Raw genomic sequence first — 15,871 nt, forward strand, 5'->3', positions numbered from 1 at the left:
TGTTGCAACTTATATTATATTGTATTTACAAATTCCATTCTATAGCTGATGCACTTTTGTTGTATAAAGACAGACTTGAATTTTGTAAATATTTGACTGTGCCTTCGTGACTGAATCAAATCATTGAGGACTGTTACAAAAAGGAGTGGCATTATTATGTAACTATATAAATGAAACGGTCACTTTAAAAGACTATTGTGGAACTATGTTGTCAGATGTGCACAAACATGACACTGCTTTGCAACTTAGTATAGGCCAATACAGCCTGTGGATGTCTACAGGCAACCTGAGGTCCAAGCCAATCTTAGCACAGAAGATCTACAAAGATGTAATAATGGCCATGTAGAATTCATTAAAGCATGCCATGAGGTCAGAGTTTGTGTTTTCTGATATCTACTCTCCCTGGTCAATATAGTGGACCTAAAAAAATAAATGTGAGGAAATGGTGGTTTAACACTCATGATTGATACCTATCTGAAAAAAATGTAATAGGCTATACTCTACTGTCAATCTGGAAGACAGCTACATTTCACCTGGAATTGGTATGGTGCAACAGAGCAATATCTGGACAGCCATTTACAGGAAATATCTGGACAGCCATTTACAGGAAATTGGTTGGCTTCCACATGCAATGATAGTATAGTCAGTGAGTGCATATCAGTGGAATCACCTGTATTTGGGAAGATTCAAGCCCAGTACAGCTCTGACTCAATCCAGAGGCCACCTGGTCTGTGTTGTACAGTATGTGGGTCATTGCATTTGACACTAGACCAATTTTGGCACTAAACTCTCCCCAGATTTCTGACCAAGCTGGCACATTCATAACTCCTGTCGAAAGGGTGCCAATATGTTGTCATGTGTTTGGTGTCATATTAAAGTCTCACACCTTAAGTAAAAATATTATTTGATTATAAAGGTCACATAGCTGAAGTGATTTGAGCAGAGTAAGACATTTTGAATAGTCAATAATTTATATTTATAATTTTTACTAGCTCACATATCGAGCAATATATAAGTGATGCTTTTTATTTAACATTAGGCCTACATGTGACTTCATTGAATACTTTGGCTTTCTTTGGTTAACATTAAAAAATTAAGTTAATTCCATTATATAAGCTTAGATGGGAAATAAATCTCAGGCCAATAATTTAATGGGAAACACAAAGGGCTTTAATATGACACCAACCTCATCTCTGCAGCAAGTGTACAATAATTACATATTTTATGTCTTCAATGCATGGGTATTCACAATGGGGAGTGTAATGCAACTTTCCAAAAGACTGTAAACCAATTAAGAAAAAAACATTATGGGTTAAACCATATTTTGGTTAATTTGGCTTCAATCACTACAGACCCCCAAATACGAAAATATTAAAATAGAAATACTTGATATACATACATTCTCAGTTCCACTCAAGCCAACAAATAAAAACATATCATAATGTCAAAATATGATTAATCAATTAAGGAAAGACCAGGACTTCCTCTTAACTAGAAATCACAGTTCCATACCACAAACTGAATGGCACATTATCACAGTAAACCTGTATGAAAAACCAGAAACAAAAGGGCAGAAATCACCTCAATATATGGCCATCTGATTAGGAAACACAAAACAAGGACAGACAATACAATCATTGGTTATAAGGACAAATCAACATGTTGCAAGCATGAGGAGACAGCTTATACATTCAATCCCGCAAGAAAAGCTCAGTCCTTCGCCCTCATCACACATACATAACAGACAGGGAATGGAAGACATGCTCAGACATCAACACCAGCAGCACCATTCATTTTAAAGGCCATGTGTGGCAATAGAGCCTGTTCATCCAGAGTCTCAACTATTACTGTGCTTTCTCCCTCACACTGTAGCAAAGCAATATTTTGGATGGTATACAACATACATGCAGCTGTGACATAAGGGTTTAAAAGAGGTTGACATCTAGTCTAATTATTCCAAAACCGCAAAGAAAAACTGAAGAACAATGTTACATTGTGTCTCACAGGCACATCTTTACTAGTCAGTGTTTATGTAAAAGAAATATCACTTTACATCTATATCTGCAGATGAGTCCTTTAAAAATATATCTTAAACATACCCTCTTAAATAAACCTTTTTTAAAAACATTGGTTATGAAAAAAAACTATTATAAGTATAAAGTGCTGCCCAGCAGTTCTCTCCCCCTGCTTGAGTGTAAATTGGCTTGCTGCTTTTTCAAACAGAACATCAGATCAGTGTTTATATAACAATACTCTTTACCAGTGTCCTGCAGTTGAGTCATGAACCAAATAGACAAAAAATTGGTCAAACTATAAACAAGAATCACAAGGCAAAACATTTTGACATCTAAACATTAGTGGAACTGCATCTGATAAGGATCCAGAAGGCTGGATGAATATGCATCTAAGGGAACAGAAAAGGCAGCTCCCTCTCCATGGCAAACTCTTACACAAACACACATGTGACTGACTGCTTTTCTAAGAGGAGGTCCTTTTTAGCTTATTCTGTCAGTAAGACTCACACCTTCTGTCTTCGTACGTACGCACGCACGCACACACTAAAACAGCCTGTATAAGCACTGCAATATGACATACATCACTACAACAGGCAAGTTGATAAGGCAAAAATAATCAATAGACAGTAAATTTTACTTTCCCGTGTTTTTGAACGTGTCAGCAGAGACAATTGGATTGACACTGTACAAGTAGACACACATGGCCCTGCTGGTGTCACCATTGTGTGTGTTGTGAATGTAGCCACTTGCCTGTGCCTGTCTCAGTGTAACTAGGCTTTCTTTGGAATACTCTTGGGAAAGCGAATGGAGGCTGACAGTTTCCTCATTTTGCTACTAACACCCACTGGTAAGAAAGAAAGCCACAGACAGGACAGTGATACACTCCAGTTGGAGAGGGATGGCCACAGAGACAGTTGTGACTGCTATGGGTGCTGGTACTTGCAATTCATACTTATAATAGAAACAAAGGAACCATCATTTAAAAAACAAATGCATCTGAGTGTCGGAATTATCCCCATCACAGTTCGATTTGTTAGAAAAATTATAATAATAATAATAATAAAAATAAAAAACAATAATAACAGTTTCTAATTTTTGTTAAAAGCCAAAGTCGTCCTGGCGATGGGGGTCAATGGAACTCCACAAACTCCTCCAGGGTCTTGGGGATCTGGTTGCGATAAGTGATGTGGTGATGCCGCACTGCGCGCGCCGCCAGGCACTTGAGGCTCATCTTCATCTGTGTCTTGAGCAGTATCTCCGATACGCCCGTGGTACTCTTGTCCAGCGGCGTCTTCTTCTGCTTGTTGGTCATGTCAGTGTGAGCTCCGGCCTCCACCAGGCTGATGATGATGGCGTGCAGTGTGAGGAAGTCGCTGATGGGCCGGTTGTACTGCACAATGATGTGCAGTGGGCTGTTGCCCTCGTGGTCCACGGCGTTGACCTGCGCGCCGCAGTCCAGCAGCAGCTTGGTGACCTGCGCGTTGGGGAAGCTGCACACGTCGTTGGTGTGGAAGTCATCCACAGGCGTGCTGGAGCTGATGGCCAGGTGCAGCAGGGAGGAGCCCTCCCGCGAGCGCGGGTCTAGCTGGATCAGGTTGTAGATCTGCTTGTTGATGCGGGCGCGCTCCTCCTCGCCGCACTGCGTCTTGGTGGAGATGCACACCAGGTAGAGGAAGGTGAAGACGTTGGACTCGTAGTTGTCCATGGCCGTGTGGAGCTCGGCCTCCAGTGCCGCCTCCACGCGCACCATACTCCGCTGGATCTCCAGCACGCTGCAGCACAGCACCTGCTCCACCGCCCCGGCGCCCACTGGCTCCTTCAGGTGCACCATCTGGGAGAAGACCTGCGCGAAGCGCAGCAAGTCCTTGTGCGTGTTGCGGTTGCCCTTCTGCCGGAGCCGCAGTGCATGCAGCCACAGTTTGATGCACTGGTCAAACTCCATGTTGTCAGCGTAGACGGCACCCCGGTAGATGATGGGGTGCGACACATCGATGTTGTCCGAGCCCAGGATGCGCTCGCGCACCATCAGCCCCTCCATGTGCAGGGCGTCACGGTCCGCCCGGATGGCCTCCAGCTCCTGGGGGTTGCGGCACTCACCTCGTCCCCCGTATGCCTCAATGGGTGGCAGCAGCTCCTTGGTGATGATGGCAGCTGGGTCACGGTGGCGTTCCAGCATGGCCAGGTACAGGTAGTGGTATGTCTTAAGGATGTCATAGTTCTCCCGGTCGTTGGCGAAGGAGGCACCCAGCAGTTCCAGGGCCTCGATACGGCTGTGCAGGTCACAGTCGGGGTGGGCCAGCAGCAGCTCCACCACATCTGCCTTGCAGCTTTCTGCCGCCACCTTCAGCGGGGTCATGCCATGGCCGTTAACAACCATGGCCGCTTGGCATCGCACCAACTCCTTCACTATGTCCAGGTGGCCCGCCTCAGCAGCAAAGTGCAGGGCAGTGGCCCCGCAGTGGGCCTTGGCATTGGGGTTGGCCCCTCTCTCCAGCAGGAAGCCCACCACGTCCGTGTGGCCCTTGTAGGCCGCGATCATCAGGCAGGTGTTGTCGTACTTGTTGGCAATGCCAATGTTGGCGTGGTGCTCCACGAGGTAACGCACAATGTCTAGGCGGCCATCAAAGCAAGCTGCCCTCAGAGGGGTGGAGTTGGTGACTGTGGTGTGGTTCACATTGGCATGGTGGGACACCAGCATGCGGACCACTTCAAAGTGTCCCGCACCAGCTGCACACCACAGGGCGGTGGCCCCATCAATGACATACCTGGAGGAAGGGGAAAGAGGCAAAATTATGTTTCAACCATAGACTAAAAAGGTAATTTGCACTCCATGCATATCACCTATTAATTCTGACAAGAGAAACTATTCTGTGCAAATTAAAAAAGACTACTAACCCGTCGAATCTGACTGTGCCTGTCTGTTCAGTGTCCACTCTGTAGTGGTCGAGGAGCAGCCTCACAACTTTTTCATGTCCATTTCGAGCTGCGATGATGAGAGGAGTTGAACGTTGGCCGGCGATATGGGTCACGTAACTCAGCAAATAACGTGTCTCTCCCTCGCAGTGGTTCAGCAGCAAAGCGGCCAGCGTCAGGACTCGACCCTCGCTGGCCGCTTTGTAAACGTACCCAGACAGCGACTCCATTCAAGCCTAGCAGGTCGCCGGCACCTCCGCTTTCTTCGCAAGTGTCGCCCACGAGATGCACTACAACGCAACCCGCCTCCCATTAAAATACCGAAGCAAGCTCCAGCGCTCACATGAAAAACTCAAATGAGCTTGTTTGATAATTGGTTTGACAAAAATCCATACTTTCCAGAACACCCAACAAGCCGCGAGCAAACGAATGTATTGTTTACCGGGGTCAACTTTTGAATATCGCTGATGAACTTTGTTGTCCTTTTTCAGTCCGAGGAAACGCTTCGCTAGCTAGCTATCAAGCTAACGTTCAAACCCGTCCTATGTAAGTAGAGTATCACACTTTGAAGAACATGAACTCCCAGTTGTAAAACGCCGATTCTCACAGATTCCTTCTCTTTGAGAACTTTGAAGCAGGTGAAGTTTATGAAGAGTTTGTTCAGATATCCTACAAATGTTAATGTTTCAATGTAGAGCCAGGCTGGCTACCTTTCACCTTTACCATCCAAATGACTTGCCGGAAGTGCTTGTCCAACTCTCAAATGCCTCCGACTAGAAAACGATATAAAGCGAAATAATCAATCTGATTATGCCACACATTAACAAGGACATTTGTCCTTCCATCTACTACAATAGTTTTTGGTCGAAAATTTTCCTGGCTTCCCCACACTGAAACATAGATTTAATTTGATCAAATTATCAAGAAATACATATATAGCTACGGTGTAATTAAATTGTGGTGCAAATGAAAAAAAAGGATGAAAAGGATAACAGCACCCTACTGTGCTGCTACATCTTGATATACCATATGCTATATAAAAGTGTCACAATTCATAACCTGAGTCATGAGTGCTATTTCTATTCCCCTCTTTAGTCTCTATCCAATGTACAGAGCTTTGTTTTGACATGAGGGCACCTTGGATTTATTTTAATGTCGGCCTATTTTATGTATAAATTGGAGATCACTCTGCCAAAATCAGATTATGCCTATTATTATTTTTTAAAAGGTGGGAGTTAGACAAATTAATTTCGAGGAAACGCATATCTCTCTCATGGAAGGGACTGCGGTGGTCTTTCAAGTTAAACTCGCGTCAAGGCTAAACTTTTTAAAGGGGAAACGGTGAACGATTAATACGTATACGGGGAATCGAAACTGGGTGTGAGGGACTTCGTGTTATCAAAGGCTTTTGTGTTACATCTTGTACGCTTGTCAATATGTTGTGTTACTTTGTTAACACCGTCTGATAGCTAAGAAGAGGTTTCGGGATAGGCATTGTATTCAGATTTGTCAATTCAGATTGACCCCTCGATTTCAATTGAGCTCAGCATTCTTATTCTTTGAAGATGCATGTATCAATGCGTAAACGGCAGAAACCTATGCCAGCGGCAACTTTTCTCTCTAGATTTGAGATATAACTTTTGGATTTTTAATAATGTCATATGAATAGTTATACCGAAACAACTCAATATTCAACTGAACTGAACTGTCCTGCCCTGTATGACTTGGTCGTCAAATGTTTTAGTGCTCCTCTCCATATTCTTATGTAATCATCGGTCATTATAATGATAGTACAGTAGATAGTCAATAGCCAACCCATCTATGTTGAATGTCACATGATTTTCCGCGTTGGATTGACAGGGTCAGTGCCCAGGAGAGAATGTGTCACATTCGTAACAAGTGCACCCTGGCTGCACCTGAGAGAGAGCACACAGAAAAGTGATATGCCCTGCCATGTGCGCAGCTGCAGCTGCCTCTCCTCTCCACTCAGGACAGACCTTCCTGCTTGCTCAAACCACCACGCAGCAGAGCGTGTTCTGTTGGGATTTGAGAGAGGCAAATCGGATGAGATTAGAGCACATTCTCCTGTGCCAGGGTTAGCGATGTGGTCCTCTGCTACAGCATCAGACAAGCCACTCAGCTGCCACCCAAACTACTGCTGACACTGCATTGGACCTCTTTGTGTTGTGGCTGGCAGGTCACTCCCTCTCCCCTAATCAGGCTCTTTCAGGGGGGCAGCTGTGTGTGGAGGAGGCTATAAACCCAAAGCAGCAAAATGTGCTTCGCAGAGCAATGTTAACGGAGGTGTAGCAGCCAGCCGTGGACTTTCTTCTCTGCTATTTCTTGTTTAGTGACGAAATAGATGAGCCAAACTACTGAGATGGCAGAGTTGTTGTTTTGCTACGCTGTCCATGTAAATGTTGGGCCAGGGGGAACAGATGGGATTGAAAAAGCCAGCAGATGGCCTGGGTGGAAATAACATTGTGTAATCCTGTATCCTACAGCAGATAAGCCTATAGATGCATCATACTGTAGAGAGGAGATGCCACCAAACCGGGTTCTTGCTCACTCTCCCTTCCCTGTGGACTCTCCCTCTTGAACTTGAAATGTTGAACTTAGATTAAGAACACAATTCTTCCCTCTAATACCCTGACTTTGCCCAGTGAGGTCCCTACTCTGATTTAGGAGTTTTTTAAGGACATGTTTTAACAATGACAATATTTTAAGATAGATAATGCACAGTACAGAGAGCTAAGTGAAAGGCACAATTGGATTTCAGCTGGCATTTACTAAGAACGTATGTGGCCTTAATGAGTATTTAATGGTACTTCAAGAAATGTTATGTCATGGGGATTATTTTTTTTTATGAATCTCAAAGAAACAGTAATGATCATGTAATTACCATTTTACTATGTCATGCTACCAGTTAAATAGTAGACTGTGGAATAATAAGCCTGGTTGTGTGTAAAACTGGTTGTGATATATCATTATGTTCTATAGACTTTCCTTATAATTTATGAACCATGCTCTTTCAGATCGTCCTCCCTCTAGATTGGTTCCCTCTGAACAGGCCCAGTACTGGAGACTATTTCCACATGGCTTACAATATCATCACCCCCTTCCTGCTTCTCGAGGTAATTATCACAGCAAACTGAGAATGTTTGAATGCTACAAGTGAGCACAGCACAGTGTCCCTCCAACACCGCCTTCTCCTCAGGCACTTCTTCATTTGACAGAAGACAACTGCAAATCTTAAAATTGCCAAAGCTGATGCCAGCTGCTCTCTGTCAGGGCTTTTGACGAAAGATCAGACGTTTAGTTGTTTAATTGAACACTTATCCTGTCTGAGATGAAACACATTCACACGTTTGGCTGAGGGGAAACTTAAAGAGCCTGCCAGACAGTGAGATGGTGTTGAAATGAAGTGTTCTGAAGAGATGGACCGGACAGTGGGTTGAAATAGGGATTGTGTCAGACTGTTAAGTGGAACCGAGGTGCTCCTGAGTCTGACAATCTCCCACTGACCTCCCTGTCTGGATATGTCTCCAAGAGGGAGTTCACTGGCCAGCTCTTTCTATTACCAAAAGCTCAGGCTTTTAAATGAAACAGAATAATCATTAAATCTGGAAAACTAGTTCAGTGAGAACTGGGATTGACATACTGTTGGTTTGTTTACATGTTTTCTGTGCATGTGTGACTGTGTGTGTCTGACTATGTACAGTATGTCTGTATATGTGTGTGTGTGTCTGTATATTGCCAAACACTAATTTGTGTCACTCAAACTGCTATTCATTGAATGTCATTTATGCAATACTTTTACTTTATGTGTATGTATGCAGATCATCAGCAACTGAATAGCTTGTAATTATTGTAATTTTCCTGAGGGAAAAGAAATACATTATGCAACATGTATTTTTGAATATAGCCCTTTATTTTTTTTTCTGCAGGTATGTTCCCCGCTTTAGACTGAATCTACCACCTGATCTACATTCTTCAAGTGTTGCAGAGTAGACTGGTACCAGATATTAGTTGAAATTATCAAAAAATATTTCTGTACATTCCCTTATAGGTGGCCAATGCAGTCCAAATAGGGCACTTTGAACTGAATGGACACAGTAAAAAGCCATCAACATTTGGTAAGACACCGCTTTAGACTCAAACTCATTTGATCCATATTCTAGAAGTGTTGCCGAGTAGACTAGTACCAGAGATTAGTTGAAATGATCGACAAATATTTCTGTACAGTAAGGTGCCCTATGCAGTTCAGCAGTCTTCAGAGTAATTAGGATATTAGAAGAATTACAAACCCTTAAAAACACAAATAATACATAGAGAGGATTAAACGTTTATTTCCAGAGATAAATTCAATATAATTTGTGGTTCCTTTATTCATATTTGCTATTTCTAAATGCTTCAACAAGTTTAACGTGGGCACTTTTATTTTGAAGAAATCCTCATTTACATACACCCGAGGTATGTGGGCGGAGTTCTACTATTATCGTTCACAGAACACAGATCGGCTAATGATAAACACTATCAATTGCATTAACTTCAAAATAAAGGTACGCACAGGGACAACACTTGTTTCAAGCAGCACTGAGCACAAACGACTACGATGGTAAGTGAATTATTCCGAAATTCGTTATAGAAGTGTAGTAGATATCGTTCCATCCAAGTGCTTTTCTTATTTTCTTCCAGGCAAAGTTCCTGTCGCAAGATCAAATAAATGGTAATGTATGTCGCCACTTGTCGGCTCTGCGCATTTGGACTACATTGAATAGATAAAGTTAACGTTTCATGCGAGTTTGGTACCAATACATTGAATGTCAAATAGTCTGAGGTACCGATGTCAAAGAATGCATTGTGTGTAATCAAAGCACAACTAATTGAATCATGATTTTGTTACCGCTTGTCTCATCTTATCCAAGAATAACCTAAAGGCATTTACTCATTCATCATTTTCTCAATCTTGAAGATCCGCTGTGGAATGCCTTTTAAAGACAGTCAAGGAATGTGAATTAATGTGAATTAAATGGAAATTGCTTCAATTTTACTGTATAGCCCACATAGAAAGAACTACTTTTTGTTGCTCGATGTTGATTTGAACTGATGTTTATTAATTTTCCGTATGATTGCAGTAATACAAAAGCGTCATTACTTGTGGTGAGCAGATTCAAACAATGCCTAGTCATAGCCCCATTTTTTGTATATAGTTTCTCAATTTGTTAATGCCATCAAATGTCTTCAAAATACAATGGCTCAAAATATATTTTGAAAAGGGCTTATTACACAAGGACAACTTCTCGAGGAAGCAGTCCCAATCAATTGATCTGTATCAAGTGATCATACTGGCTTCAAAGGGTCTTCTGATTTCTCGCAAAGTGCTATACTGTGTGATCACTGCTTGATCCTTTCTACAATAATCCCTCTAGTGATTAACAACCAGTGACTGCAGATCCCCCCCCTCTCTTAAGCCTAATTGAGATGTATCCTCTACCTGGACTTAAATTAGTTATACTGTATCGCTCAACGGAGAGTATCATCCTAGTTAGCTGTTGTGCCATGCTTCACACAATGTGTGTTAAACTCTCTCTAGTGACAATGAAGTGATACAGCAAGTCTATCTCCGTGGAGGTGTTACAGCTGTTTCTCCCTCACAGAATTCAAGGAATGCTTTTCTCTGTATGACAAGAAGCACAAGGGTAAGATCGAGGCCAAGGACCTGATCACAGTCATGCGTTGTTTGGGGTCCAGCCCAACTATCAGTGAGGTGGACAGACACTTGCAGAACCACAAGATCGGTACACCTGTCTGTCTGTGTCAGTCTACCCATCTGTTTGTCTGCCTGCCTCCTTGTTATTTATAGATCTGCATGGTGTACCTAGTAACCAAATCTATATCACTGATAGTAAATTGTATGATTGTAAATGTAGTAATTGAAAGGTTTGTCACATTTCAGAACTACAAACAATGAGCAGACCTTTACTTCTGTGTATTTGTAAACTCCTTCCATTCTTCTAGATAAGGATGGGGAGCTGGACTTCTCCACCTTCCTGACCCTGATGCACAGGCAGATCCAGCAGGAGGACGGCGGGGCAGAGATTTTGGAGGCCATGAGGATTACAGACAAGCAGAAAAAAGGCTATATCCTGGCATCAGAGCTCAGGGCCAAGCTCACAGGGCTGGGAGAGAAGCTCTCGGATCAAGAGGGTAGGACTCAGAACATGGCCAATAACATCCAGAGAGTGAAGCGCTCAAAAACAACAACATTGTAAACACATCAGAGGTTCTAGCTACAATTAACCCTAACCCTAACCCAAAATATTTCATTGAATGACTTAATTACTTATTCACACAGATATTTAGGTTTTTCATTTGTTTGTGTACTTGAAAAAACGTGTCATTTGACATATACCCCATGACAGAGATTATTTGGTTGTATAACAGTTTAAAACCATTCCATGATCATATGTGAACAGGTTAGAGGAGTTATCATTAAGTTGTGTGGGTGTTGTCCCCTTGTCTTCTCTGCAGTGGACGAGCTGCTGAAAGAGGCTGGTGTGGGAGCAGACGGACGTGTCCACTATGAGGAGTTTGCCAAAATAGTCACCCTCCCCTCTACAAACTACTGAGCAGCAGGCAGGACATAAGCATACCTTCAAACTTCAACTGACTGACTAAATATGCTGCTGCGGTTAACTACTATAGATGTTGAGATTTGATATTAATAAGCTTTTCATGGAGTATATTTCCAGTCCTATAGTTAGGGATTTGTTTGTTAAGGGAAACAATGATGTGCCTGGTTGAAACTTAAAATGTTTAGTATTACTCTACTCTGTGACTGCCTATGTCCCCTGGTCTGAGCATTGATTACTTTATCTTATGATGACTGATGGATAGATGATTCACTTACTTAAACAAATGTATTTGTTGTAAGTCGCTTTGGATAAAGGCATCTGCTAAATGCCATAAATGTAAATGTAAATATACTCTTCTACTATTATCCCAGAAATTATTTCAGCATGATTTTCTGAGATTGCCTTAAACTAAGAACTATCAAAGTAAAAACGTTTAGTCGATATTGAGAAGATCCAGTATATCTGCTTTAGGTCATCTAAGTTTCCAATGAAGACTTGATTTGTATTGTATTGTTGATTTGTATTCTTGTATCGCCATCTTGTGACTGATCATGTGTACTGCAAGAAATCCTCCACCAAATTTTGATCTGAAAACCACCCACGTCGATGTATAATTTGGACCCGAGTTTTATAACAGATCTATGACTGTTGCTGTGGAAAAAACGTCTACCAGAGTAACTGACAACATTTTTGAATCTAAGATGGCCATGTTCAGAGTCATTGTGGACTACGCTTATTGCACACATTTTAGATTTTCTTGAATAGGAAATGCTCAGAAGGTTGCCTATATGACATAGCAACCTATACAGGATTTTACAATGTACAATAAATTAAAGTCTTCAGTCCTGACTATATATAGTGTTGTTAAAGCCTGCCTTGAGAATTGGGCAGCCCTGACCTCACACAAAGTCGTCAAAAGTCCACCACACAAATACCATATGGATTACAGTGTCTTAAAAGCCCTTCACCAGCATTGGCCCCTTGCAGTGATTCCATAGAGTGAATGATAGATTTAGTGAAACTGATGGTGTGGAGGAGCATGAACTTCTACTTTTGATGATGAAAGGGCTATAATCTTAATTATTTTTAAAATAATATGTTATCATTTGATAGAGAATACAGGAAAAATTGCAATTGGAATTGACCTGCATGGGTTAAAAATTGGATTTTAATTAGGCTACAGCATTTGCATGGCCCAATAATTCCCTTGGTTTTCTCCCAGCAATTTTCAGTCATGGTTGTCTTATCAAACACATGCAGTTTAAATTCATGATTCAACGACTGTGGCCCCCTCGGAGCACAGACTGGGTTAGATGCGAAGTACACTCCGCGTGCTTTGTATGTCTGAACTAAAAAGAGTTCATAATAAAGTGTTCAGTGAACTGTTCGCTAAAGTACACATATGTGAAAAGTGTATGCTTATTTCATGTTCCTTATCATCTGGCCCACTCATTTCGATGAGAAATATTCTATAGTTAAAATAGTTATAACGTTATACCTTTTATTTCGATGTGCTCAACAGATGTTGCAGATGTTGTTGTGTTTGTAGCCTATACAATATAACCACACAGCTTATCTTGATTTGTCAAACCAAAAGGAACACGACATATTTTCATAAAACTTGTTCACAGCGTTTGTAATTGCGACAATTTGATTATGCACATTGCACATTATTTTTAAGGTTGACATTGCAGTCTTTACATTAATTTACTGAAGTGTATACATATTTCACAGGCACCAGTGTAATAAAAACTTTAATAACATTACATGACATGTTTCTCCTGAAAGTGGCTCCCCATGGCGCAGTATGGTTGAAGCACGGCGTTTGCAACAGGAGGATTGTTCCTTAGATTCCCGTCCTGTACGGGTACACTGCTGTTAAATAAATAGCCGTAACTACCATTTCATTATCATTATAACTTATGCTTTCATTTAAGTACAGTAACAGTGTCGCAAACCATCCATAAATAATTAGAATACAATACTGTGAAATGTTGGAAATGATGTTGACACTAATGAGAACAATTCATAAGAACATTCACGTATAAACCATACTAAAGCTTTTGCCAGTTATACTAGCTCCGGACGTTGAATTACATGGCCACATTCTGATTTAGGTTTTCAAATACTGGCCCAAAGCTCACTGGCATGACAATGCAGCATTAATTTATCAAGTAAGTTACATTTATGTAATGTACATCGACAAAGAAGCGTAATTTGGCACATCTGTCATTATGCTCACATTTAAAACTTAACCACATAAAAAGTCTGTTTTGATCTTAGTCCAAGAAATGGATTACAGGATGACAGATGCATTTAGCCCAGTTTGATTTCTTTCCCCAGTAAAGACCACATCTGTTCATGTGTCCCAAGTTACCTAGCTATCCACGGAAGGTAGTGCGTCAGATTGTCCATTTACAATGCATAGTCCGCAATGGTCGGCGTCCATAACATTCAACGGTATGACAATTTGTATGTCATCGCGTTCACCTTTTAGAGATCCAGAAAATGGACGTACTTGACATGTTCTAGACATTGCTGGTGACGAAATCCGCCAAAATAAATCCTTCAGCATTTTCCTGAACTCTCTTCGCATAAGGCAGTACAAAACTGGGTTTAAACAACTATTAGCATGTGCAAGGCAAACGGTCACAGGAAAAACATATGTGTGAACCATATAGTAATGCTTGTCCCAGTTAACCACATTGAATTTGACTAGGACGCCCCAGAAAGTAATGGCGTGATTTGGCATCCAACACAAAAAGAACGAAAGAACCACAATGGTAACAGATTTGGTGACTCTAGACTTCCGCTTAACATGATTGTTCATACTCCGCAAACGAACGAATCGTAGCAGAAGCAAATAGCAGACTGTAACTATGAGCATGGGGAAAACAAAGGCAATAAGGATTTTCTGTAAGTGATATAAAGCTAACCAGTGATGGCCTTCGGGGAACTTGAGAAGGCAGAGTTTTTCACCAGCGACGTTTGTAACAGTGGAGAATATAGCTGTCGGCGCGGTGGCCACAGTGGCGGATACCCAGAGCACTGCGCTAACCCATCTCACTGAACAATATCTTTGTCTCGTCCGGTCCTTAAGAGCCGAAGCAACAGACCAGTAGCGCGTAACACTCATAGCAGTGAGAAAGAACACACTCGCGTACATGTTCATTACAGTGACAGAGAGAATTATCTTACACATTGCGTTCCCAAACGGCCAGCTGAAGTCCTGAGCGGTGTCTACCGCCCAGAAAGGCAGGGTCAGGACAAACTGAAAGTCCGTCATTGCCAGATTAAGAATGAAAAAGTTTATGGTGGACCTATTTCTCCCTCGTCTTACTTTCATCAAGAAAAAGACCAATAAATTACCAACCAATCCCGCGGCGCACACAATAGAGTACACGATAGAAATTATGATACGGAGAGCTGGACTGCCGTCCGCAGTCACATCTATGTCTTCCAGACTGCCGAAGCGGTCCTGGTTCATACATGACTGATTGTAAGAGCTGCTGTTAAGGTTCCAAGTGTCCCCCATCCTCTCTGTTAACAAGGCGATTCCAGGTGCCTTCACGAGCACCAAGCTGTGTGCCGAGTGCATATCACCTATTGCGCTCCTGACGTAAAAAGTATCCAAGAATGATTATATATGCAAAATTGCTCGCATGGTCCGGTAGCATAATGCTTCTCATACCTCCGCAACATATATATTCACATGCGATGATGACTCGCCGTGCGTTCCGACCGCGCTCCAGCTTTTACACTGGTCCAAGGCGATGCACAGAGGAGATGATTGGGTAACGTTTTCTGATTGACACAGATATTGTTTGTCACTGAGGTAAGAGGACCGATTTACCAAGTCAGTAAGATGGAAGACAGGTGTCAATGTGTTCTTGTGGTTTTAAGAGGTATCTAAGGCACAACGTAATTGATGATTGTTTACTTACATGTCAACATTGCTTTCCAAGTGTTTTCATGCATTTTTAACAATATTTTAAAATTCATTATTTAATTCAGAACATTAATTGATGTTACGCAATTTGTCAATTTAACACCAAAAGTAATACAAATGTTTGATTTGAATGATACAATATTACAGATGCAATATGTAAACTAAATCAAAGGATAAATCAAAACCTGTTGAATGTAATCCAACACGAAACCACAGTCCTAAACTCACACACACTCCTTTCACCTATGTATTCCTGTGCTTTAAATTAAAGCTAAATTCATTCGCTATGCTCTAACTTCTGGACACTATAGCTTTGGAAGGGCGTATTGGTCAGCTAATTATTATAATTATTTGAA

At 41.7% G+C, this 15,871-nt stretch overlaps 3 protein-coding genes across 3 annotated transcripts; 1 reads left to right on the forward strand and 2 right to left on the reverse strand.

Annotated features, from left to right (window-relative positions):
- Window positions 1-3,132: 3,132 nt before the first annotated feature.
- Window positions 3,133-5,638, reverse strand: fem1b (fem-1 homolog b). Its single transcript, XM_083667157.1, has 2 exons — window positions 4,911-5,638; window positions 3,133-4,780 (listed from the first exon to the last, which is right to left on the reverse strand). Exons 1-2 carry the CDS (start codon window positions 5,156-5,158, stop codon window positions 3,145-3,147), a joined length of 1,884 nt encoding a protein of 627 aa, XP_083523283.1. The 5' UTR covers window positions 5,159-5,638; the 3' UTR covers window positions 3,133-3,144.
- Window positions 5,639-9,403: 3,765 nt separating this feature from the next.
- On the forward strand, window positions 9,404-11,560 carry calml4b (calmodulin-like 4b; the record flags this gene model as incomplete). The annotated part of the gene is made up of 5 exons (XM_083666529.1): window positions 9,404-9,447; window positions 9,605-9,657; window positions 10,589-10,729; window positions 10,950-11,138; window positions 11,463-11,560. 5 exons carry the CDS (start codon window positions 9,404-9,406, stop codon window positions 11,558-11,560), a joined length of 525 nt encoding a protein of 174 aa, XP_083522655.1.
- Window positions 11,561-13,943: 2,383 nt separating this feature from the next.
- Window positions 13,944-15,164, reverse strand: rxfp3.3b (relaxin family peptide receptor 3.3b; the record flags this gene model as incomplete). Its single annotated transcript, XM_083666530.1, has 1 exon — window positions 13,944-15,164. The coding sequence occupies one exon, from the start codon at window positions 15,162-15,164 to the stop codon at window positions 13,944-13,946; it is 1,221 nt and encodes a 406-aa protein (XP_083522656.1).
- Between the last annotated feature and the right edge of the window lie 707 nt (window positions 15,165-15,871).

The sequence above is a fragment of the Argentina silus genome (assembly GCF_951799395.1).
Source record: "Argentina silus genome assembly, chromosome: 3".
NCBI lineage: Eukaryota > Metazoa > Chordata > Actinopteri > Argentiniformes > Argentinidae > Argentina > Argentina silus.